Below are 27,085 nucleotides of genomic sequence, written 5' to 3' on the forward strand. Positions count from 1 at the left end.
GACAAATCATGCAATCACTATAAAATAGAGAAACTGTGTTCTGTCTTAGGTTTATTAGTTCATGAAAATAATGCTAATATGTAAATACAAGCATATGAATATCTACTACAAATTACAAAGTTTTATAAATTGGTATTACATACAAATAATTATATATTAAGAACATAGCAAGCTGGTACTCTGAACAGTATACTTTTCTTATTTATTATATTGTTTGAATGTCATCCAGTGGACTCTGTGCTGTAGTTGAGAAAAAAAGTGACACCCTGTAATTATCAAAGGGAACTTCTGAGTTTGCTCTTTCATCAAATTCAGATGAGAAGATCTTGCCAGTTTTTACTTTTCCCTCCTTTCCAGTAACGTTTTAAAACTCGAGTTAAACTTGAACCGTTTGTTTACTTTTTGCATGTCATTCAGCTGAACACTTAACAGAGACCCTGGGTCAGTTTCACTTTTGTTTCTAGCTTCACTGTGGTTTTTTTAACATTATCTTAAAAGACCATTGAGTTTAATTATTAACATCCTAAAGAAGTGTATGAAATGATGAAGATTTATTTTCATTATTTTGCCGTGAAGTTTATTTATTCCTGTTATAACTAGTTTAACTTTCCTTTCTTAATCTTAAATTTTTATAAGCATGAGCTCCTTTCCATTTCTAAAACTCTTATTTATTCAATAATAAATTTGATGCCTGTTTGTACCAAGTGTCGCTTTAAGCACAATGCTGGGCAGATCATCCTTGTCATTGTGAAGCATACAGTCGAGTGGGAGACATTAAACACATTGAACAAATGATTGCATAACTGAATTTGTAATTACCAACTGGGACAAGGTTGATTTAAAAACAAACAAAAAATATGTAGCATTTGGGGCAAATTCAGGATTTTTCCCCCCAAAGTACTTCCATGTTTCTACGTGTAACTTTTGTTTGCTCTCTGTATTGGAATGTAGTTAACAGTATTATCTTTTTCATAATAGCCCCAAAAGGAGCACCGAGAAACGTAACCGTGAGCAGGAAAATAAATATATCGAAGAACTTGCAGAGCTGATTTTTGCTAATTTTAACGACATAGACAACTTTAACTTCAAACCTGACAAATGTGCAATCTTAAAAGAAACTGTGAAGCAAATTCGTCAGATCAAAGAACAAGGTAAGAGGACCAAATGAATACTTCGGAGAGTTGAGTTGCTTTCTGTTTTTTCATGTGTGAGAAATCCCTTCAGAGTCCCTTTAATCCATTTCTTAGGCTTAAATTATTGATGAGAAGATGATGTCACAGTGCAAGATGAATGCAGGTATCACTTGCAGTGGTTTATAAATAGGCTCTGTATAAAATTCAACAATCCCCTAAAGATGGAGGGGGCCAAGGTGAGGCAGGGTGATGTAACTTTTCATCTACTAAAACTCAATTAGGTGCCCACTGATCCCACGCCACCTTGATCTTTTCATAGCTCACAAGGCGAGTGACTATCAGAATTTGCAAGTGAGGAGCCAGGCAAGGATGGAAACCAGAAGTAAGGAAGTGAGCCGCCTCTTGTTTCAGCTCGTCAGCATGTTTAAGTCTGAGCCTCAACTGGCCACGCTACTAAATTAGAGTTTCATATCCCGAATGACAAGAGATTTGAAAGGCTCAACCTCGAGACAGAATTCTTTTGTGAAGTTGAAACACAGAACATGACAGCTTTCTTCCTGGGCTTTTCTTGTCTTTCTTTGTTTTTTTTCCTCCCCCCGAGCTCATTTTCTGCCTCTTTCCTTTGATATTTTTGCCTGCAGAAAAAAATTTAAACAGATAGTATTTTAAAAATCACATCGGACTTTGTAGTGCCAAAAAAAATTGTATTAGACAAGTACGAACAGCGTCTTAGCACCCAGGGCCAATATATGCTCATGAAGTGTTCATACACTGCCTTCCTTTGGGGCCAGGGAGGCTGTTACCTCCTGTCATCTGTTTTTGAATGCATCCTCTTGGAGTTCATATTGGGGTTTTTTTTTTATCTGCTTTTTATATAGCATTTAAAAGAGGCAGATTTTAGAAAAATAATGTCTGTTTCTACACGTGAGCTTGCAGCTTTGCCTGATGCCCTCCATCATAAAATCCTGTTTGCATATTTTCATCATAACATTTTCCATTTTCATACTGATAATATTGAGCTAAGTTTTATATAGAACAATTTTACAAGTATAGTTCTGTCTTCTAAGAACTGAAACACACATTCACATAGCATCCACAAGATAGATTCTGATACCAGCCCACTCAAAATGAATATTTCCTGATTTCTCCATCAAAATTATATCAGTGTAGCGTCAGCTTTCACAGAGAGTCTATTCAATGCCTGCCTTAGTCGCCTTCATCTCTTTCTTCTTGTTTTTCTTTTAAGATTCACTAGTTATCAACAACTCAGTTTCATCTCAATTTGGTATCAGCAAATGGATAAAATCATAGTCCCAAAATTTCTAGGAGAAATAATTGGTTCAAGGTTACAGTGCTCTGAAGTTGCCACATTTCTAGGTGCTGATATCATTGTAGTGAAGAAATCACTAAGTTTCTTGTTTTGTGTTTCTGGAGATTTTGAATGGTTCGTTTTTTCAAACATCAGATTTTTAGGTAAAACTTCCACACTTTAAAACAGTTACATATGTATGTGTTTTGCTATCAAGGTCTTGCACAAAGTTTTACAGTTTCGCAAAACCTTGGTATTCCCCCATTCAAACCATAAAACACGTTAAGATGTGTCACGCTGGGACTCTGCCATACTTTCACTGTGGGTGTAATCATAAGGCCGCATACCACAACCACCCAAGAAGCAGCAACAATAAACGCCCTGTCACGTCTCCCTCTTATAATAATGTTCCCATTAATTTGAAAAGTAACGTGTTTTGAAAAGGAAAAGCAGAAGTTAAAACCCCAACGAAAAGTCCAAGCATACTTTTCACTTCTCGACCAGTCTGATAGTTTAAGACTATTACTAGTTTAATATATTGTTTTTTAGAAAGAGCAGGGACCTTAGAATCAAACCAGGTGGAAGCTAGGCATGAATCCTGGTTCTGTCTCTTAAAAACTTTTTGAACCTGAGCAAATTATTTTTGCTCTCTGCTACTCTGTTTCCTCATATAGAATTTAGGAATCACAGCCTCTAGGTTGCACGGTTGTTGAAGAAATAAGGAGCTGTGTAAACATTCCCAGCAAGTACTTGTCACAGTATTCAGTACATATTCAGTAGACATCTTTCCCACATTCAGAAGAAAGGCATCTGTTTTCCTTCGTGTGTGCTGCGTGCTAAGTCGCTCAGTTGTGTCCAACTCTTTGCGACCCTGGACTGTAGCCCATCAGGCTTCTCTGTCCATGGGATTCTCTAGGCATGAATACTGGAGTGGTTAGCCATTTCCTTCTCCAGAGGATCTTCCCAACCCAGGGGTTGAACCCACCCATAGTACCCACCCGTAGTCCCTTATGTCTCTTACGTCTCCTGCATTAGCAGGCAGGTTCTTTACCACTAGCATCACCTGTGAAGCCCCTTTTTTCCTTCATCTATGCTCAAATCTCATACAGTGAGCTCTTCCTTTCCAGATGGAAGGAGAGGGGAAATGGTGGGGACATGGTTGTGCCTACTCTCCCCTACAGGGTCATTTGAAGAAAGTCACATTTTGGGGGGGCCAGAGGACTCAGCATGGCCTCTGCTGACCAGAGGTGGACGCTCTGTGTGGCTCTGTGCCACCACCTTAATTTTTATCAGGAGCTGGCAGCCAGCGAACGTTCAAAAGCAGCAAGAAGGACAGAGTGAAACCCTTCCTTCTCTCTGTGCGCATCCACCCGCCCAGCTACCAGTCAATGTGAATAGAATCCAACTGTCATCTTTACCGCATCATCTAGACTTCATTTGTATTGCTGTCACAGGTGGTAGCATGAATAAAACCCTCGCTGTCCTGAGGGGTTAAGCCGGGTTGCATGAGACCCACACTCAAGGCTACACAGTCCGGAAGACGGGCTCCCATGAAAGGAGCCCACTCTGGTCCAAAGCTTAGGCAGCTCGGCTTGGCCGGGTGGGGTCTTTCACTCAAGTCTGCTTAGCCATCAGCTGCTCCACCCCATTCTATAGGCTTGGGAATAAAGGCAGAGAATGAAAGATAATTTTAAAAGGCCCAAAGGATGGGGATTTGGAGGGGAGGTTACCAGCTACCTAAATAAGTTAGCCTCCCTTGTCTGAAGCACTTCCTGAGCCCCATGTTTGGTAGACGCTAGCTCTACAAGAGCATCATGTGGCCATGGGCCTCATAGCAGCAGACCAAGCACACACCGAGTCTGCACTTGAACCATGACCCCTGCTTTTGAGTCCTGAAGCGGGGTATTTCTTCCTATGTGGTATACCAGTAAATGGTGAAAATCTCTGGCGTCCATAACTCACAAAGAATAGTCATAAGTAGTAAGTTATCTTTTTTTCCTAACTGGGAAGACTAATACTGCTATTTCACAGAAAAATACAAATGATTTAATTTTGGATGACTGGGTCCAATTTCACACTCCTTAGCTAGAAGCTTAAATTTAAAAATTTCTATGGAAAATACTCGGTGACTCCTGTGCTCTTAAAAAAACAGAATTGAAGCATAAAGTGACCAAAACAGGAGGAGAGTGCTAATAATACATCGCCACTGCCCTCTCTAAGTGAAGGGAACGTCGCTCAGTCGAGTCCAACTCTTTGTGACCTCATGGATTCTAGCCTGCCGGGCTCCTCTGTCCATGGAATTCTCCAGGCAAGAGTACTGGAGTGGGTAGCTCTTCCCTCCTCCTGGGAATCTTCCTGAGCCAGAGATCGAACCTAGGTGTCCTGCATTGCAGGCGGATTCTGCATTGCAGTCTGAGCCATCAGGGGAGGGCTTTTAAGGTAATATCTCCTCTATTACTCTAACATAGCCACACTTTTTCTTATTTTTCTTAAATAATAATCTAAATTGAATTGTATTATTTGGAAAACATTTGTCCTTTTATTTAAAGCCATTTTAGTGCATATATTTGAATATAGGATACAATACATTTAACAGTGGAGAAACTTGTTTTACCCTTTTGTTATTATTTTCTGAATGTGGATAGCAATAAAAATGAAAAAGTATATTTCAAAAATTTGCATTTGTACAGGCTCAGTTTGGGGGGGCAAATTCCTTGTTGAATCAGGCAACCTGTTAAAAGGTCATTCTGGTTTCTCACTGTGATTATTCTAATGATTTAATTTTGATTGTAGTATGAGAGCATTGGGATTATGGATTGCTTCTTACATGTAAATTTCCCCTACAATTGAGCATAGCATAAAAAATGAGTATTTTAAGAGAGGGTTGAGGGGCAGTGGTGTGCTGAAGTCAACTGGTATCAACCATCAAGAGCCAGTTGTTAAATTTTTAGAATTTTATAAACCAGTTAATAAGCACAACCATTAATGAAAATTGTTTAGACTTATTTAAAAAAAAAGGTAAGGAAGATTAAAGCTCTTCATTTCCTAATTATTTTACTGCATTTTACTATTACCTCTTCTCTAGAGGCCCTTGTGTCTTATGTGATAAGACACATGATAGAAATATAACACTAGGCAGTGGTGGTCACTGCAAATCTCTAATTAACATCTAATATTTTAACATTAAATATACATAAAAATATTGTCCAACTCATCAGAAAAGTCACAAACTGACAAACAATTGGATTTCTGTGTTTAATATCTTAACCATATATTTTCATTATTTCACTTTTGTCTTATTCTTTAACCTAAGTGAAAATTTCAAGCAACATTTGTGTCAGAACTCTATCTGTTCATCAGTTGTAATCATAAGATAGCTATAAGGCAAGAGTTTGGCAAAAGTCAACAAACATTCTCTTAGAATCATTTGGCTCTATGGAATTTGCAACAGAGGGTATCATATATTTTATCACTTGCAAATTATATACTCCACGTCCTTTGTACTAGTAAAACTCATAATAAACATTTTGATGCTTACTATTTTATCCCCAAGGAGCTGGTTTTTAAGCATTTCCCAGTGTACCATTGGTGGGTGTAGGGGTGTGCGGGTTGTATTGTAAATGTAGGTGAGTCAAATTCATAAGCTCATTATATAAAAATTCAAGGAAATAGTAATAGAAGCAGCCTAATTCTAGCATGTAAAAGTGAAATGTGGAGCCCATTGAAGTTGTATTTTTCCTTTCAGTCTTCTTTTTCCCCATGTTAAATACATGAAGACCTTGTGATGGAAATTCAATTATTCAGAGCTGACGCCTAGGTGTGAACTAATAGCTGTCACCAGGCAGAGTAAGCAGAAGGGCTCTGATATAAGATCCCTTCCAGGGCTGGGATATCTGTGAATCAGACTTTGGGGTGGTGCTTCCAGGCATTGCTTATGTTCCCTGTGATGAAACCCTAGGGTGACAGCGGAGTCATCCACTGCCCTGGAAAGATAGGCGCGTGAACTCCGCATCTCTTGGGCGTGCCCTTGTAGATACCATCCTACTGAAATCAGTGTCGTTGATTGCCAGGCAAGGATTGATGATGGTACTAATGTTTGATCAGTGAGAGAATGAATAGGAGACCTAGACTTAAAAAACATATATCTTCTAAGTTAAAAAAAAAAATAGTGGCCTCTTATATATACTACATATAGTTTAAATTCCAACTGTCAACTTTTTTTATCCTATTTCTTCTAAAGATGCTGCTAATGATTAAATGGACAAAGCCAGACAGACAGACACAAAAGTGGGCCAACAGAGTAGACTGTGTAATAGTCCAGGGCGAGCACCAAATCCAGTTGGCAGAATAAGTTCATCAATATAATAAGCTCATTAAGAGCTTGAGGTATATGTAAAATCAGATGAACTCAATCTCTCTCTTCACCACTGTAGGACTATGTCTAAATTCCCTAACATCCCTGGGCCTTTACTTCCTAATCTGTAAAAAGGGGATGATAATGTCACTGTACATCAGTGTTACAAAGTCTGTTCAGTGTGTTTATAAAGGATCTAATCTCGTGCTTGGCAGATAGACTTCCTCAACAGTAGTTACTACTCTTCTTACCTGGGGAAGGGAAAGGCTACCCACTCCAGTATTCTGGCTTGGAGAATTCCATGGACTGGACTTGGCATCCTCATCCAAATGAATCTTGGCTTTCTTGCTAAGGACACAGTATTGATAAGGAAGCAAGTTGTTTTCGGATGTATTCTCTATTACAGATTTAAGCCTTAGTACTATTACTGACAATGTTAGTTCTTTTTGTTTTAACACAGATATTTTAAACAGACCTTTTGAAGCTATCTATTCAGGAACAAAGCTCAGAGATGTGGTACTTGAGGATTCCCTGGTGGTCCGGTGACGAGGACTCGGTGCTCTCACTGCCAGGGCCCAGGTTCCATCCCTTGTTAAGATCCCACAAGCTCTGCAACCTGGCCAAAAAAAAAGCAAAACAAAATCTAGTGCTTGCTGTGACCCTGTCTGCACCCCTCCCCAGGCTCTGTTGCCCCCGCTGCACCATGTGGCTCCCCACCGTCCCTGTTACCTGAGTGGCAGTTTCTCCTTGCTTTAAGGAGAACTAAAGAGGGCAAGAGTCTTAGCAGTGTTCATTTCCTCCTTCTTTACTTCAACACAGGAACAAATCCAGCCCTAACTTACTCTTGAAGACTTGAAACTGTTACAGGTTTCCATGCATCCAGAAATGAAGGAATTTTATTTCCTTGTTTGAGAATACCCCTAGGATCAACAATATATCCTTGATGTTACAGTTTCTTAATGAAGATAAAATATTTTTCCACTGTGCATGCGTGCTAAGTCGCTTCAGTCGTGTCTGACTTTTTCGACCCTGTGGACTGCAGCCCACCAGTCTCCTCCGTCCCTGGGATTCTCCAGTCAAGAATACTGGAGTGAGTTGCCATTTCCTCCTCCAGGGATTTTTCCACTGATCTGCATATAATTCACTTTCAGAATTTCATGTGGGTTAATGGCTCATGCTATGAGTGAAATCCTTAAAATTAGTGAGCTGGCTGGAATTCTTGCTTTCATTCCTCATAGGAGCTCCGTGGTTTAGGTTTTTTTTTTCTCCTCCCTAAGTATATGGAAGTTTTTTTTATATTTAACAGCTTTCAGATGAAAAGGATTTAAATAATTCAGTGTGCCCTAATGCTTTAGGATTTTAACAATTTATGACATGAGCTCTCATTTCAAGACTTAAACTGGCTTCCACACACTAATAGAAGACAGGCATCTCTTGTTTTCTTGCTCACCTTGCACTGTTAGGAAAAGAAATTCCGACACTATTCTATGTTGATTTCATTCCAGAACAAACATTTATTCCATAAAATTTTTACTGAGTAAATACTATATGCAGGATATAATGTTACTCACTAACGGGGAATCCGACAGTCGATAAGTACTTGGTTCTTTTCCTTGGATCATTCACTCATTTGGAGGGAAATCAGCTTGTACACAAGCAGCTGTGGACCACAAAGGGACAGCAGGAGTTAGTTGTATGCACTGACATTGGTGCAGGCTTCAAGGAAGACAGTAAAGTAGACATGGGCCTCTCTGTAAGTGTAAGATTTAATAGACGAGAGAGTGAGGGTTGAGGAAAGGAGAGAAGCTTTCCAACAGGGAGCAGAGCAAAGGCATGCTAAGAGCCCTTTGTGGCACCGGGTGTGCGTGATGTTGGACTGTTTGCCTACAGAAAGATGGATTAAAGCATTTGATTGGATTTGAGACTGAAAGGGGCAGGTCAGGGCCAAATGGGACAGTCAGCACAGGACCAGAAGCAATTTTGTAATTTGGAGAAAGTGACATAAAATGAGAAATTCCTAACCAACTCCAGCAGAGTTCTGTTGATGTCACCTACCATGGTCTTCAGACACTCGAGATACCCTGTTCTAGGAAGAGAAGCTAATTTTTCTAACGTGGTTAAACATAGTTTTTAATTTTTTTTTAAATTTGTTACAATACTGCTTCTGTTTTATGTTTTGGTTTTTTGGCCTTGAGGCATGTAAACTCTAGTTCCCTGACCAGGGATTGAACTCGCTCCCCCTGCATTGGAAGGCAAAGTCTTAACCACTGGACTCTGAGGGAAGTCCCTTTTTTTTAAAATGCTGCTGAGTCCAGTGGGTGGGGTGTAGAAAGCTCATAATTAATAAAGCAACAACAAGAATAAAAATTAATGAAAGTACGAGAACTATAAAATGTCTCATTCGTATGTAACGGGAAACAATATTTTTTTTAAAAAGCTTTTCATATATTTTTATAACTTGTGGAGGGGACCTAGAAGGAGCCAGGAGGAAGTGACAGGCAGAAAACAACAGATAGAAAGGCAGCGAGAGAGACCCACAAACACCAGCAGAGAGCCTGGCAGACAGAGCAGGGTAGTAAACACAATCAGAAACTCAGATGTACAAGTTCGGACACAGAGGTGGAGACTTTTTTTTTTTTTTTAGATTTGTTCACGGCTGTGCTGGGTCTTTGTTGCTGCATGCGGCCGTTCTCTAGTTGTGGAGCGTGGGCTTCTCATTGCTCTGGTTTCTCTGGTTGTGCAGCACAGGTTTTAGAGCACTGGCCCAATACTTGTGGCAGCGGGCTTAGTTGCCCCGCAGCATATGGGATCTTCCTGGACAAGGGATCAAACCCGCATCCCTTGCATTGAATTCTTTACCACTGAGCCACCAGGGAAGTCCGAAACATTTTTACATATAAAATTTTATAGTTCTTACTGCATTGCCCTTGATGGCCTAAAGGCACAGCGTCATTCAGAAGCTGTGGGCACATAGGTAAGGACCCTTGGGCTGAGCATCAGCCCCCCAACCCTGCCCATGTCAGCCCTCCCCTGACTGGCCCATAGGAGGTGCATCAGCACACCATCGCCCCTAGCCCTGGTACCGCAGGGCTTGGGAACAGTGATATCTCCCACTGTGCCCGAGGGAGCAATACCCGACCTTTCCTCCATGAGAATCAGCTAAAGATACTTGCTGAACCCCCACCCCCCTGAAGGGACGCCAGCTTGATCCTTCTGTCGCAACTTTAACAGCTGCCAGGAGACTATGACAGAGTGCAAAGGAAGACCCTCACCACCACACCCAGGTCCCCCTGTGATGTGTGCGCACCAAGCTGTATGCTTCTGTGCTCCATCCCACAACCGCCTGAACTTGCATCCCCTTCTAGAAGACGTGTGCTGGCTCCGTCCATGCATATATTTCGTGGCCTCTGTGCCTCCTGCCTGGAACGCTTCTCCCCCTCTTCCTTGTTGGCCAGTTGCCCACTGCCCACATTGATAGGCCACTGGGGTGGGGTGGGTAGAGCACAGCGAGGAGGAGTGAGAGGACATCCAGTGGCCCCTTCACCAGCACCCATGTCTGACTGCTCTTGTCCAGTACCACATACCTGCCTTCCCTGTCATCAGTAAGTCCTCCCTAAGATGCCTACGCTAGAGTGCTGACTGTTGCTAACACATCCTTGGTGGGGGGTTTTTTGTTGGGTTTTTTTTTTTTGGTTTTTTGTGTTTGTATCATTCAGACTCTCCTCTCTTCCTGGACTGCCTCCCTTTCCCTGTTTGTGTCTACTCCCTTTAGAGTCCTACTGTTTTCATTCTTCAGGGCCCATGTCTTATGAAGAACTTCCTAATTCCTGGCCAGTATAGATTTGAATCTCATATCATCACTTGTTCTATCTCATCTTATTCTGACAAGGCTTCTTGTGGGCTTTTCTTTTTCTTCCCCAATTGAATTTATGTGTAGTGATTTTCAGTTCAGTTGCTCAGTCATGTCTGACTCTCTGTGATCCCACAGACTGCAGCATGCCAGGTTTCCCTGTCCATCACCAACTCCTGGAGCTTGCTCAAACTCATATCCATTGAGTTGGTGATGCCATCCAACCATCTCATCCTCTGTTGTCCCCTTCTCCTCCCCCCTTCAATCTTTCCCAACATCAGAGTCTTTTCCTTGCATCAGGTGGCCAAAGTATTGGAGTTTCAGCTTCAGCATCAGTCCTTCTAATGAATATTCAGGAGTGATCTCCTTTAGGATAGACTGGTTGGATCTCCTTGCAGTCCAAGGGACTCTCAAGAGTCTTCTCCAACACCACAGTTCAAAAGCATCAATTCTTCCACGCTCAGCTTTCTTTATGTCCAACTCTCACATCCATACATGACTACTGGAAAAACCATAGCCTTGACTAGACAGACCTTTGTTGGCAAAGTAATGTCTCTGCTTTTTAATATGCTGTATAGTTTGGTCATGGCTTTTCTTCCAAGGAGCAAGCGTCTTTTAATTTCATGGCTGCAGTCACCATCTACAATGATTTTGTAGCCCAAGAAAATTAAGTCTCTCACTGTTTCCATTGTTTCTCCATCTTTTTGCCATGAAGTGATGGGACCAGATGCCATGATCTTAGTTTTCTGAATGTTGAGTTTTAAGCCAGCTTTTTCACTCTCCTCTTTCACGTTCATTAAGAGGCTCTTTAGTTCTTCTTCGCTTTCTGCCATGTAGGTGGTATCACCTGCATATCTGAGGTTATTGATATTTCTCCCGGCAATCTTGATTCCAGCTTGTGCTTCATCCAGCCTGGCATTTTGCATGATGTACTCTGCATATAAGTTGAATTAAAAGTGATTTTAATATAGGAATAGATTAAAAATAGCATAACTGCCACTGTTTGGCTATTCTTTATATTGTTGTCATTCTCTGGTTGGTTTAGGCTTTAAAAATTTTTCTGTGGTTTTTTGTGTTTTGGTTTTGGTTTGTTTTCCCAACCTGTTGTACTGGTAGAACGAGAAAGAGGGAGTTGTGACTGTCTTTGTGTACTGCAGGTTCAGCTAGTTTTCAGACTGAGATGAACTATCCAGTAATAAATTATTCTACAGGCAACTATTTTAATTGGTCCTCCCAAGAAGACTTATTTTCTAGTTTGGTGAGTTTTTAACTGTGGCAAAAACTATATATACATCATAATTTTACCCTCTTAACAGTTCAAGTGTACATTATTGTATTTTCAATTGTATGCACACTGTTGTACAAAAGACCTAGACATTTTTCATCTTGCATGATGGAAATGCTTTTCCCATTGATCTGCTCACCATTTCTCCTCCCTGCAACTTCTGGCAACCACCTTCTACTTTCTGTTTCTCTAACTTTGACTAGATACCACATGTAAGTGGAATCCTGTAGTGTTGGTCTCTTTGTGATTGACTTGTTGAACTTAGCATAATATCCTCAAGGTCCATCCATGCTGTATCATATGATAAGATCTTTGAAAAGGCCGAATAATACTCCACTGTATGTATTTACCACATTTTTTTACCCGTTCATCCATCAGTGAACATTAAGTTTCCTTCCACATCTTGGCCATTGTGAATAATGCTACTGTGAACATGAGTACGCAAAGAAATCTTCAAGACCTTGTTTTTGATACTTTTGAATATATATCCAGCAGTGGGGTTGCTGTGTCGTACAGTATTTCTGTTTTTAATTTTCTGAGGACCCATAATAGTCTTTTCCATAGTGTCTGCACCATTTTATAATCATCCCAACAGTGAAGAAGCATTCCAGTTTCTACATCCTCACCAACAGTTTCTATTCTCTGGTTTTTTGATAGTGGCCATGCTCCTGGGTGTGAGGTAACATCTCACTGTGATTTTGAATTACATTTCCCTGATGATTAATGGCTTCTCAGGTGGCACAGTGGTCAAGACTCTGCCTTCCAGTGCAGGAGATGCAAGAGATGTGGGTTTGATCCCTGAGTCAGGAAGATCCCCTAGAGAAGGAAATGACAACCTGCTCCAGTATCCTTCCCTGAGAAATTCCATGGACAGAAGAGCCTGGTGGCAACAGTCCATGAGGCCGCAAAGAGTCAGACACAACTGAGCAACTAACACTTTCATACATAACATAAAATTTTTACTTTTAAGTGTGCTCCTCAGTAGCTGTCTCACTGTTGACCAGCTGTCCTGAAAACACTTCTGCTTTGGGTCTGTACTCTATTCATGCTCATTCCCTGGCTTTTCTTCCTCTTCAAACCCTTGGCCTTCTTTCTGTTCCCAACTAAACCCCTTCCTTCATCACTTTTACTTACTTCCATCCTTCAGCCTCACATCTCTGCTACATCCTGTCAGCTGTCCGTCCTGGCCCTTGCCACACCTGTCATTGCACAGATGCCCAGTGAGGGTCTTGGCCAGTCCCCACTCCCCATAGTTCGCCATTCAGTCCCTCGTCACCCAGATTTTCAACTTCCTGTCAGGCATCACCCTTGGGCACCCCAGATTTCAAACAACTGCTTTTCCCCTCTGCCTCCTTATAGGAATGGTGTGTCCGATCTCCTGCGCTCAGTCTCAGGGCATGTCATCATCACCTGTTTTGTGCTTACCTAGGCTAGACACCTGGGTCCTGGTCATATTGACCTTCTCCTCTCCCTGTTCACCATATGCAGCCAGTCATCTCTGTCAGGTCCTCACCATATCCTGTGATACCTCTACCCCTTAGTTTTCCCGTTTTTATTCTAATAAATTTATTAGAGCAACTAATTTATCTTTTCTCACCTTAACTCATTTCTGTCTCTCTGTCTTCTATGATTCCATCCCCATTGGTACCAATACTGATTTCCTGCAAATATTTATTTCATTTTGGCATGTAATACAATCATTTAAACTTAAAAAAACAAAAACAAAAGAAATCCCTATGACCATGTAAACTTTTTGATGGAAGAACCAGAGCGTGTTGAGGTTTTTGTTATTGTTTTGGTGGGGGTGGGGAGAGTGTTCTTTTTTTCTGGCCTGGTAGCACAGCTTGTGGGATCTTAGTTCTCCAACCAACGATCAAACCCAGATCCTCGACAGTAAAAGCACCAAGTCCCAACCACTGGACCACCAGGGAATTCTCAGCTTATTCATTTTTATATCTTTGAAAGTAAGAGATATTTAATAAGTGTTTATATTAATAATTGACAAAAACTAAGGTTTAGAGAATATGTGAAAGCAACAAGAAATTCAGATTTTCTTCATATGCTTCAAGAAAGTATGAGTAGACTAGTGGAAGAAAAGAAGGCAAGTCAGGACCTTCATCATTAAACTACTGTGACTGTTTGAAATAGCATTGCATGAAATAAATTCCAGTGGTGTAGTCTGGAAATGACCAGGGACCATGCCACAATTGTACTTAAGCCTGATGAGCTCTTATTAACTCAATAATTATATCTGGATATCTTCTACGTGCCACATGCTATGCAAGTCATCAGAGGTAGAAAGAGAAGCACAACACTGTTCCCACCATCTAGGGACTCATTCATAAAGAAATCATTCAGGCCTTTTTAGAGTACCTTGTCCTCAGCAAATGTATTCCTTCTCCCTGATTGGGAATTCAGCCTAGAGTGAGAGCGGTGCCTACATTCATTACATGATAAAGCTGGCATTTGGATCTAAGCAAAAGGAGAAGTGATTATTAAAAAAAAGAAGAAATGATTATAGCAAGTCAGTAAGCGCTATGATAGATAGGTGAATATAGATATGAGAGACTGGGATAAACAGAGAAGGTAAGAAATAAAACTTCTTTTGATCTCCAAGAGTGTATTGACTCTTCCATGAGGGAAATAATAAAAAGTTACTCTATTTTTTTCTTTAGCAATGTTAAAAGCATGTTGTATAAATATATCCATACATACTGTGTCCCATACCTCCCTCTGAGAATGGTGGGCAGGTCTTTAACTTTGCCTTTGTTTATTATGAGAGGAAATGTTGACCTACAGGGAAACTCCAAAAGCAACACTCTCAAAGCCAAAATGAAGATTTATAATAGATGCTCCTGGATCTTTCAGGGCAGTTTTGTTTGTTTTTTTTTTAAATAATGTTATTTATTTATTTATTTTTGGCCGTGCTGTGGTGCAGGGGCTCAGCTGCCCTGCAGTATGTGGGATCTTCCCAGACCAGGGACCGAACCCGTGTCTCTCACGTTGGCAGGTGGATTCTTTACCACTGAGCCACCAGGGATGCTCCCTTCAGGGCAGTTTTATCATGAATTATTCACAGAAGAGATTTTGATGATTGGGGATTAGGTGTGATTTTGTTAAATATCTGAAATCTTATGGGGACTGCAGTCAAGGGCATGAGGCATTGTAAACTGAGGAACTGTAACAATAGGCAGCCATTCTAGGTTGTAAGTGCCTCCAGTCCAGGTTCCTATATGTTCTGAACATTGTACGTTTCTAACCAGGCTTCTTTAATTACTGATAAATAACTTATTTCTATATTGTCATTTTCTAGTTATCTCAATATCAAAATGGATGCAAAGAAAAAGATGCTAAGGTGTTGTTGACCCATGAAAAGAATTTCTCATAGATGTGAAAACTTTCTGAATACTGTTGCTCTGTATCCAGAGAATTCACATTTTTTGAAGAGGCAGATGAATGACGTAAAAAATAGAGGAAATATTGGGATTTCTCTGGTGGTCCAGTGATTAAGACTCTGTGCTTCCATTGCGGGCGGCACAGGTTTGATCCCTAGTCCAAGAACTGGGATCCCACATACTGCACAGAGCAACAAAATAAATACATTTTAAAATTTATGTATAGGAAATATGTTGTGAATTTACATTGTATACTTTCAAAGGCAAAATTACCACTAAGCTAATGAAACTTAAGGTTCAGAGCCTCTTCCTGCACTGATCCCCGTGAGGTGAGGTTCTTGATGGGGAAACTACATTTGCTTCAGGAAGAGCTTTTTCCTAAGCACTTCAGATAATCACCTAAAGAGATGTCCAAAGAAGAAGTCTAAATCTTCTGCAGAGCTCTAGCATCTGCTGTTTCTCTTCTCATTCTCTATAAAGAAGAATGAGAATCATACTTAATTTTGCATTCTTTGACTTTATTTTATTTTTGGCTGTGCTGGGTCTTCGTTGCTGTGCAGGTTTTCGGGGGCTACCCTTGGTTGTGGTACACAGGCTTCTCACTCCGATGGCTTCTCTTGTGGCTCTAGGGTGTGCAGACTTCAGTGGTGGTGGCACACGGGCTTAGTTGCTCCGTGCCATGTGGAATCTTCCCAGACCAGGGATCAAACCCATGTCTCCTGCATTGGCAGTCCGATTCCTATCCTCTGAGCCACCAAGGAAGTCCCCTAATTTTGTATTCTTAAAGAGAGTCCCTTCCTCTAATTGTATCAGCTTCGGGCCCTACAAAACAGATCTTTCTCTAGATACTAGCAAAGTTTATAACCTATACTAGGTCAAAAGCCAAAGGGTCAGTGTCCATAGTGAAAATGAGAGCTTACACGTGTCGTGTGGGGTGCTGACTGTGCTGGGCAGTTGTTTACTCACATCATCATCCCAGTTCATGCGTGCAGCACCCTGTAGGGCAGGTTTATCATTAACCCCATTTTATAGAAGGGAACCTAGAGTTTAAGTGCAAGTGTTTTGACTAGAATTGAAATCCAGATCTCTACTGAGCTGGGTGTACTGAGCTGGGTGTACTGAGCTGATACTGGGTGTGACACCCAGTATTCCCAGTGGAGCCAAATAGAATGAATTTGTTGCCCCACTGTTTACTCACTTTCTTCTGCCGTTTGGAAGGAGTTGTTATGAGAGAATTGGGTAAGCATATTATCCATTGAATTTAAGATATACTGAGACACTGGGGCTTAGCTCCTAGGAAGAATTTTTTTTTACAGATTCCTGTTTCAGAAGATGATATACACATTCAAGGCAGCTCTGCTTTTCCTGTCAGGGAAAAAAAAAAATTGATAAAAGATCCCAAGAAAATAGAAAATTGCTGTCTAGGCCAAAAAAGACTTCTTGGTATTTAGCCAGAAAATTGGATATCAAGCTCTTTTTTTTCCTAAAGCATTCATTTTGTACCCTGATGTGAGCAGATGAGGAATTACTGTGTCAGAGAGAATGTTCCTCGTTTTCTCTGTTCATCTTGTTTGTACAGTGTAACCTCTAGAGATCTGCCTGCCAATGCAGGAACCGCAGGAGATGCAGGTTCAGTCCCTGGGTTGGGAAGATCCCCTGGAGGAGGGCATGGCAGTCCACTCAGTATTCTTGCCTGGAGAATCCTGTGGACAGAGGAGCCTGGTGGGCTACAGTCCATGGGGTCACAAAAGAGTTGGACATGACTCAGCAAGTAAACAACAAAAAATCTCTAGAGAAACAGCACTTTTGACCTGTTCAGCTGTCCACTCCCATTTCAGGGAGTATATTGGGAACAAAACAGATTTTACTGACAGTCGTTGGGACCATCCCCATACTCACCTCATTACTGACCGGAAGTAATATGAAGGAACTGGCCATGAGGGCTACGTTTCACATGGGAACCTCACTGTATTCAAGACTACATAGAGGTGTTTTAACTTGGGTTCTGAAAAGGAAGAATGTGCAGTGCCAACTTTCCCCTGGAAAATGGGTTTTATTAGATTTCAGATATTTAGACATAGCACTTTAGATTGCCATTCCTGTCTCATTCCTGTCATTTTGAGCAAAAGAAAGCCCCATTTCAAACATAGTCACATAGAAAGTTGTACCCAGAAGACAAAAATTGTTCATTAAAATGGACTTGCATCCTGCTCTTAAGAATATTAGAACCACGATCACCTGTGATAGAGTTAGGTTCCTTTTGGGCCTGTCAGTCTTGGAAATAAGACATCTTATCTTTTGGAAGAAAAATGAAATAAATAATGTTGACATTCAGCGTGGTGCTTCTTCACCTAAGTTCATAACTGAGATAGCTTTCACTCCCATTAGAGGCAGGTCGGGGACAGGGCAGAATTCCTGAGCTGTCCGGGGGAATCTGTAGCTTCTATTTCTTGAGACCTGAAGTACTTCTCAGTAGACTGATGATCCTTTTTATTTAAGACTGTATACATCAGACAGGTATATGCATTCTACCATTTTGACAGATTCAAAGTTTTTATATGTCTTACTATAGTGATAGAAGGAGAAAAGGGAAAGGGAAAACAGAAAAGCAAACCCTACTGGAATAGACATGAGTGTTCTCTACCACCCCCAAAATCAAGTTCACCTTCTCTTAAGAACTTTTTTCCTTTTGATAGACTATCTTCGATTTATAGATCCTTTATGTCAGATTAGAGAAAAAAATAACATATAGTATATTTTATTTGGAATATTGTTAGAGAACCAAAATTGTCAGAAGTGAAAGAGATACCTTTTGTCTTTTATTATATGAATGTATTTACCTTGTGACTGAATGAGTCCTTTTTTTTTTTTTCCTTCTTGCCATGGTTTCTTAAGAAAGACAGAGAATTTTCAATTTTAAAAACCATTCCCCACCCCCTAAGGTTTATTTGTAAGTTTATTGCTTGGAATAGAGGATATTTTTCCATCAAAACAATACAGTTTGGTGAAGAGATTCCTGGACCAGTTCCATAATGCCTATTATAACCTACTGCTTCTAACTAGGATACTTCTTAATATAAAGAGCCATGTTTCAGTAGGTGAGGTTTATAGGGATGTTGTAGTGATAAATAGGATGCAGTTTCTTCTAGAAGTATTACTAAGTTTATTGTAACCTTTTCTTTCTGTTATATGTCATTTCAAGTATAGATAATCATCTGGTGAGACTCTATGGACGTTACTGTTGATAAAAAAAAAAATGACCCCCTCTTACCCCACCACTGTGTGTGTGTGTGTGTGTGTGTGTGTGTGTGTGCACTTAGTTGCTCACTCGTGTCCCACTCTTTGTGACCCCATGGACTATAGCCCGCCAGGCTCCTCTGAGGAGTCCATGACATTTTCCAGGCAAGAATATCGGAGTGAGTTGCCATTTCCTACTCCAGGGGATCAAAACTGTGTCTCCTGCATTGGTAGGCAGAGTTTTTACCACTGTGCCACCTGGGAAGCCCAGTGTGTTTTACAAACTGAAGGGTACTATAGTGGCAAATCAGTCAACACATGCATGTATTTCCTGGGTGGATCCTGGATTTCCAGAGGCCTGGAACAGGGTTGCCCCTTCCTTCCTTTCTGCCTTGGTAGGGTCTCCTAGACTCCTCCCCCTCCAGGCTTCCACATGCCAAGACTCCTGTGAGAGGAGAAAGTCCCAAAAAGGCAAGACCCTGGTAATGGGGAGGGTGACCTAAGGGTGTATAAGCCTGAAATCCAGGAGCTCACGCTGGCAGAGTAAACCAGAGGCTCTGGGCCAAGGTTATCTTTCTTTCCTTCTTTTCACCTGCTTCCCATTCCATTTCTTCTTTTAACCACTCTCTTTATTTCTCCTGGGATTTTTTTTTTTTCCTCTCCCTTGATCTACTGCAGCACAAAATTCAGGTCTTTATGTGCAATTCTTGTCTTTGAAGCAAATGTTCAGTTCTGGAATTATTTAGCTAGCGAAACAGATAAAGTGAAAATAGCAAAGGAAAAGTCACAAACTTTCAGGAAGTCTTTAAAACTCATAATAAATTGTGTTCCAGATGTTCTCTGAAATATACATGAAGCTCTATTTCAAGCTTTGTCTCTCTTCCCAATTTCATCTTGTCTTTAGAAAAACCCTAAGTTTATCTCTTTCGATCTCACAGGAGGTACTTGTGGGTTCCCCGAACTTCCATACCATTCCACTTATATCTGTCTGTCCTTCTCTCTTCTTTCCCTTCTCTTAAATTCTATTTAACGAGACAGAGACCTCATAGGTAAATAGTGAATCTTAAGTTACACAAAGAATTGAAGTATGGCTTGTCAGTATTTCAGAGGAAATATTCTAAATGGAGGTGCTAAGAAATGGGAGTGAAGCCCCCTGTGCACTTGCAGAGGTGAGTACTGAAGTATTATTGATAGATTGACATTACCCAACTGAACATGTAGACAGCTGCAGTTTTAGTCTCTACTTAGTGGCTTCAAAGCCATAACAGTTTTACCTTCAATAACCATCTTCTCAATATAGTTGTTGTTGTTTAGTATGTCCCGACTCTTTGCAACCCCATGGACTGTTGCCTGCCAGGCTCCTCTGTTTATGGGATTTCCCATGCAAAAATACTGGAATGGGTTGCCATTTTCTTCTCCAGGGGATCTTCCCAGCCCAGGGATCAAACCCAGGTCTCCCATATTAGAGGCGGGTTCTTTACCTGGTGAGCCACGTGGGAAACCACAAGGGAGCCACCTGGGAAGCCCCTCTCAATACTGTAGTTACTTAGAACTGTAAGATTACACTCACTGCCCATTTGTTGCCTACAGGACACAATGAAGCTGTTTTCATATTTTAGAAAATTACAAATTATGAGCAGTTAATTTTTTTTTCAAATTAACCCTCAGGGTAGGGATGGGGGAGGTAGTCATCATGAACCTGAAAGATTATGAATCCAATGTCAGGATCTATAAAGACCTGATATTAGATATTCTTGTGAGGAGTCACAATACTATATATGTAAGTTGATTATGCTAATTTCTTTAACATTGCTTCTCTTTCATACACTGGTCTGAGGAGCCCCTTTGGTTCTTTCCATGTACTTAATTCTCCTCTTTGGGAATTGAGGTTTTCAAATTGAGCTCCTGGTTTTCATATTAGGGTAAGTAAGAGGAAAGATCCAGACATTCATGTATTTTAGCTACACTTCTAACTCAGTGACCCGTGCTTTTCTTAAAAAGGACAGATACATAACCCATCTTATAGATGGACTTCACTTTGTAATCAGGTGATTGTAGGTTTTTCTCTTAACTTCACCCAGTAGGTTTACTTGGAAATTTTGAAAGCTTTATTTTTATTCCTGTAGTGTATGCTCTCAGCTTGTATTTTTGAGACCTGTAATTTCCTTGGCAATTGGGTTTATCCTGGGGGGAATAATATGAAAGATCATTAACCTTCACATTTTTATTTTCCAAAATTCTTTTGGGTTGCTACACTTCAGAGAACTAATTAGGCCCTGTTAACATCCTGAGGTGTGCGCATTGTTCCTGGTATGTTGATGAATGTTTATTTTGAGTTAAGTATATCAGCTCTTGCCATGCTCAGTCTGTGATGAAGGCATTAGTAACATCTTCGATAATTAGTTTCTCTTCATTCAGCATCTGGATCAATGCTGTATCCTAAACTTTACTCTCCAAATAAACTTAGTCTTCTAGCTAAGTAAATAAAAAAACCTCCTCATACTGACAAATTTATAAATTTCATTTTTCTTTTATTGCCTAAATCCACAACACTTTAAAGAGACAATCTACTCACCCTATTTCAGCACTCGGCTACACCATGGCAGCGCCTCAAGCATGCACGGTGGCACAAGGCTTGTCTTTTTTATCTTTGCAAACTCACCATCTAATACCGTGTTTATGTTTCCCTTAAAAACATGAAATACTGCTTTCTTGAAAACAAAATTACAAAGAAAAATTAAAAACTAAAATGCCTTCAACCATCTGTGTGCTTGGAGCTGATCCCTCAAACCTGCCCAGACCACCTGAGCTCTTCTTGCATTGCTTTCTCCAGACCATGAATCAGGTAAACTCCTGCTGAGTGTCTACATGGGTTAGCACAGACCATGCAAAGTGATGGGGATACAAAAATGTAAAATACACCCCCTGGCTCAAGGACTCCACAGCCTCAGGAGAATTATGAGGTGATCCACATCAAATCAGATGATTTCAGTATGAAATAGTAAGTGATATTACGGCTGTGTTTTGGAGGAACAGAGTGTAAAAACAAAAATTGGCTCCCCTGAGATTCCAGGAAGATTTCTTGGAGTAAATAACAACTGGGACCCAGGATCAAGAAGGCATCAGTCCTGTCCAGTAAAGGTAGTGACACCCAAGGACCCATCAGTGCCTGGCCTGCTGTTTTAGAAATACCCTCGTCAAAGTGGATCTTCTTGTGTCATGTTCCCTTGCTTGGGCTGAGCCAGAAAGACAGAAAACAAATGTTTTCATTCTAAGAGACTAATGCTGTTGGGGTGGGAGGGGAAGGCATCTTATTTTAATATTTAAAAAGGAAGGACATTTACATTTGGTAGAGTACTCATGTTTTCTCCCAGTGAGAGTGAAAATTTATGTTTTGGTGTTACCACAGATAACTGAAGAGATTTTATTATTCTTAATACTGACATTGATTTTTTTTAATTTAAATTTATTGGTAGAAAAGCCATAGAAATGATACTAAATTTAATTCGTTAACAAGCCATGTCTCAAGATAACTTCAATAAAATACATTCTTGTAAGTTTCTGATTCAATTTCTATTTTATCACAAAGGGGTGTAATTTTCTTTTAGCACAAACTTGTCAATTCCTGTTCCTTTCCACTTGACTTAGCCTGATGAAGTCTGTCTGTTCCCTTTCTTAGACATGCCTGATTTCACATTTTTCTTTGTTATACAGTCCTTTATATTCTGTTATTTAATGTCGTCTTTATTTGTAATTTGTAAACAGGTTTATTGGATTCTTGCCTTTGTAAGACTGCTTGTAATTATAAATGCAGAATAATATTATTACTTAGCGCCTTTCTTCTGTGGCTCTCAGAATGCTTCACATACAGTATCTTATTAAGCCTCATAACATCTCTGGGAGGCAGGGGCATTTTGCAAGCGATTATGGATTGCTTTGCTGAATCAGCACCGCCTCACAGCATTATGATAAGCTGGGAAAAAGATTGAGGTCATGTACTAACTTGTTCTCAGGAAACCCCACATGTAGCCAAATATTTTCCTTGGCAATACAGCCCTAATAACTGCCACCATTCGAGTCTCTGGGAAACCCACTGTCCATTGATGCTGTTAAAAAATTTTTTTGAAAACGCACATCGAAAACAGTATATTGCCTCTGCCAGTTCAGAGGCAGGTGAATTACAGTTGGCATGAGAACAGCTCACCTTCTGGTCCAGGCTTTCAGTCTACAGAAGGCTGGGTCTGCTCTTGCTGCAGTTCTCAACACTGGACCTGCCCAGTTGTCACGTGTATCATTATCAGCCACTCTCTCTGCCTGACTGTTAGCCGTCACCTGGCAGGCAAGATTTCCAAAAACAGGTTTCTGGAATTCAAACTGTTCATCTGTGTTGACAGTAAAACCTATTTCCAAATGCCATTGGGTAGAACTTTACTGAAGTCTTGATGACAGTATCATACTAAATCATGCAGCAATTGAAATTGTAAGCAGGGTAATTAAAAGTGAAAATAGGAAGAGTACATCTAATGAAGGTTTTATTTCATCATTTGAAGGGTTGTAGAGTGGTAAGGGAAAGTTCTCTCTCACAGCTAATACATGTAAAACAAAAATTAATTTGAAGCTAATTTAAACCAGTAAATTTGATAGGGAGTAAGTTAATTCCTATTATGTCTTCTTCGTATTTATAATTAGTTAATTTTTATATATGCCATCGCCTGTACAGATGGTTGTGATAACCTCCCCAGGATTTTTTTTCCCCATGGGAATAGCCATGGCACTCACTGTGTGTGTATCTTTCAGTTGTAGCTCAAACTTTTCCATAAGCTTTGTTAGAGAACAAAATTGTCAAACTTTGGGGGGTTTTTGAGGGGGTGGGGCACCACATCACATATGGCTTGCAGGGTCTTAGTTCCCTGACCAAGGATGGAACCTGGGCCCACCACAGTGAAAGTGCCAAGTCTTAACCACTGGACCGCCAAGGAATTCCCTGTCAGACTTCAGATGCCTTTTAAAATTTCTTGCAAGTGGATTTGATTGCTTTAAATAGTCTTTGTATTTGAGAGGACATAACATACAATATCCAAGAGAATTGCTCAGTTACCAGCGGCATCACAAAATTTTTTTCTGTAGCATACAAAATTTACTGGAGAATCATAAGACCATATAAAAAGAAAGGAGAGAATTTCATTGTGGGAAAGGTAGTCAGGATACCAAATTTAGGGATCTCTGTAAATGTCAACCTTTGTTCATTTCACTTTAACCTCATCATGCAAACTGTGGTCACCTCTTGTCCACACTTTTGCTGGGCTTTCAGATGTGCAGGTACCACAGTGTCTAAGCCCCTCACTGTGCACCTGCTGCCTGGTGAGGCCTGTGCGTTTCTGCATGAAGCTGACCCCTGTCTTCTCTTTAATTGCCTGCTGCTGTAAATAGTTGTGGAAGGCTGGTTGATAACTCAGTGCCACTCCTGCTTAAATTGGAGAGATTTTATGCCACACGGTATTTAAAGGATCACTTTAAAGACAAATTTAAATCTTTTGCTATTGTCATTATGAAACACAGTGAATATTGGTTTTCTAGGATGTCTTTTGAACTTAGGAGACTGTGATAATGATAAGGAAACCTCCTATTTTGGAAAATCAGGAAGATCTACTTTGGAATTACTTCCCAAATTCTTGCCAGTCCTTTTCTTTTCACCTAATCTCTTACTAGGCTTCCCTGGTGGCTCAGATGGTCAAGAGTCTGCCTGCAATGCAAGATACCTGGGTTCAATCCCTGGGTTCAGAAGATCCCCTGGAGAAGGGAATGGCAACCCACTCTAGTATTCTTGCCTGGAGAATCCCATGGACAGAGGAGCCTGGAGGGCTACAGTCCATGGGGTCACAAAGAGTTGGACATGACTGAGCGACTAGCACTTTTACTTTCACTCTCTTACTGAAGGTACAGTGATTATTCTCCACAATCAAAGTTTTGAGTACGTGTGTTGGAAATCTGCAAATACATATCCAGTTTCTCTTTGTTGTGTGGGCAAACCTTGCTGTAAAAAATTCTGTCGTGGCATATATTTGGCCTTCATGACAAGTCAGATCCTTTCTTTTACCCAGCTTTGTTTCACATTTGGTCTGGACAGTTAAGATGCCATCCTAAGATGACAGCTCTTCGTGCAGAAGATGAATCATTCCGAATAACAACTTTGTCCATCACTCTGCATGGTCAGCATTAATCACTATGCTCTCTCCTCAGAGCCCACGTTCATAAAGCCCAGGACCTCTTGAAGATTAGTTGGGGGTCAAGGGGTACCGACACTTCAGTATGTCAAAATATGAGTTCAAATCAAAATGCTATTTCAAACATTTGAATAGAATAGATTAAACTTCTGTTTCTGTATGATATAAAAATGATACTTGCTGTAGTTTCTCCCACAAAAGTTCTGTTTTTGTGGACTAACAAGAAACAACCAAGAATGATGGCTTCAAGGTCACCAGAAATGATGCACTTTGCTTGTAGTAATTGTTCAAAGTGCCTGAAATAAACTTGACTAGATCTGCTGTCTTAATAGTTGTTTCTTCTCCTCCCTAAACATTCACATAGGGATTACCTGGGATTTGTTTATGTCTTAGTCGTTAATCTGCCGAATTGATCTAAATGAAACTTCAGTTTTTAGAGATTTTTTGTCCACCAGAGATTTTGGTGGTTGCAGACAGTATGATTTTCTGGAGCCCACCTCTGACAATGGGCCCTATATGGGCCTTGTGACCCAGGGAGTAGATGCTGGGGGCCCTGGTCCTCTCTGGTCCCTGACCATGGAGACCTTTCACCAGGGACACTGCCCTCACCTTACTGTCACTTTGAAATCCAATTGCCTCGACCCCTTGCTAGTATGCCCTCCTCTAGCCTGCCTTCCGTGATTAACCAGAGCCATGCTACTCCATGTATTTAGGCAAGGTTCCCAAATTGTTATCAATGCTGTGCTTTCTCTACTAGGGTGATATGATTTAACATAATTTAATGTTTCAAGACTCTAAATTGGATGATTCTGTGTTCTATTATCAGCTTCCTGCATTAGGTGCTTGAAATTGGGAACACTTGCTTTTTAAAAAGCCTGCTCAAAAGGTTCCCCTATGACTATTCAAGCTAAGGCACAAGTGAGCGCCCAGGGTTCTGGGGGTGGCAGGCAGGACAGACTCCTCTGGAAGTGGGTGCCTCCCTGTGAGATTGTTGGGGTCTCAGTGGGCAAAGGAGAGACGGGTCTGCACAATTCACTGTACCAGTCTCTTCAGGAGACAGGCATCAGGTCCTGTGTCTGCAGAGAAAAACTGGAAGGAAAAAATATCCAAAGGGGAGAGAATCGTGAGGAGAGAGCAGGCTAGCTGGTCTGACAGGCGGAACCTAAAGTGAATCAGAGCAGGAGGCATGTCAGTGACAGGCGAGTGGGAGCATGGGGGTGGGCACGGAAGAATGGCCCCAGAGAAAAGGAAGGTCGAGTCCTAGGTGGCTGTTCAGTCTCACAAGAAGCATTCCTCTGAACATCCACTGCTAAGGGAAAGGGAGTCTTGGATCGGAGCCCTGTGAACCCTGAACGAAGTAGGAACTTGTGGAATTGGTGAGAAGGGTAAGGGGACATCAAGAGACCAATCCTTCTTTGTTTTCTAGCCTCTCCCCTTCCATCCTCCCCCCCCCCTTTTACCCTGTGCTTTTATTGGACACCGTTGAGGTGGTAAGTTTCATGTTAGTCACTGAGTGTCCAAAGTTGAATAAGACAAGATCCTTGCCAGCCTCTCCAGGGATGTCAGCCCTCCTCTGCCCAGCCTCACTTTCCAGATGACTCTTGCAGTTCGGACAGGAACCTTCTCCTTGGAGGCCAGGGCTTCTCCCAGCCCACCATGTGGGAAAACCTAGAAATATGATGAAGCAGTCGTCCATCCTGGGTCTCCGGCATACGGGTCAAATGTAGACATCTACCTGGCTTGCCTCATAATTTCTTAAGAGTTAAGCATGGCTAGGAAAATCCCCGAGTCAGAGTAAAAACTCCCGTGATACCTAAGCTACCCTTTTTTATGGAGCAATTTGCAACTTCCTAAATGATAGATTACCTAGATGAATCAAGTTGGTCTGTTTATTTTTCTTCATCTCTAAAGTGTAGAAAGAGATGGTGCTTTGGTCAGTGAGAAGACGCTATGTTGTTTTTGTTAATAAAATCCCCGGAGTCTGGAAAGAAATATAAAGCACCCCACCTAATGCTGCCCCATTCCCCACCAGGATAGTCCTGATGCCCTTAACACTCACAGTCTCACTTCTGTCTCATCCTATTTCTACTTCATACTTGGATTACAAAAATCAGAGCCTTAGACCTCCGCTATGTTAAGTACACAGTGAAGCCCTTCAGAACAGCTCTTTCAACAGAGGTACTTGTGAGTTTTAGATTCTGCATATCCTGAATTTCAGCTCCAGCGGTAAAACTGTTCAATGTTAACACATGGCTTGAGCACCCACTGTGTGCCAGCCAGAGAGTAAAACGACTTCTC

The 27,085-nt window shown here is 40.9% G+C and overlaps 1 protein-coding gene across 34 annotated transcripts in view; it reads left to right on the forward strand.

Moving 5' to 3' along the window:
• NCOA2 (nuclear receptor coactivator 2) overlaps positions 1–27,085 on the forward strand; it is a 428,580-nt gene that overhangs the window by 332,410 nt on the left and 69,085 nt on the right. For 27 of the 34 annotated variants that reach the window (XR_014057045.1, XR_014057046.1, XR_014057048.1 and 24 more), the window contains one exon: positions 979–1,151. Coding sequence is in view for 20 of the 34 variants with exons in the window: in XM_081501778.1 (XP_081357904.1) it covers positions 979–1,151 (173 nt within the window). In the remaining 14 variants the exon portion in view is untranslated. Of the gene's footprint in view, positions 1–978; positions 1,152–4,758; positions 4,882–27,085 lie in introns of those variants that run through there. The other 7 variants (XR_014057047.1, XM_081501798.1, XM_081501799.1 and 4 more) reach the window with 1 other exon arrangement.

The sequence above is a fragment of the Giraffa tippelskirchi genome, chromosome 6, assembly GCF_054371585.1.
Source record: "Giraffa tippelskirchi isolate mGirTip1 chromosome 6, T2T-mGirTip1v1.2.pri, whole genome shotgun sequence".
Lineage (NCBI taxonomy): Eukaryota > Metazoa > Chordata > Mammalia > Artiodactyla > Giraffidae > Giraffa > Giraffa tippelskirchi.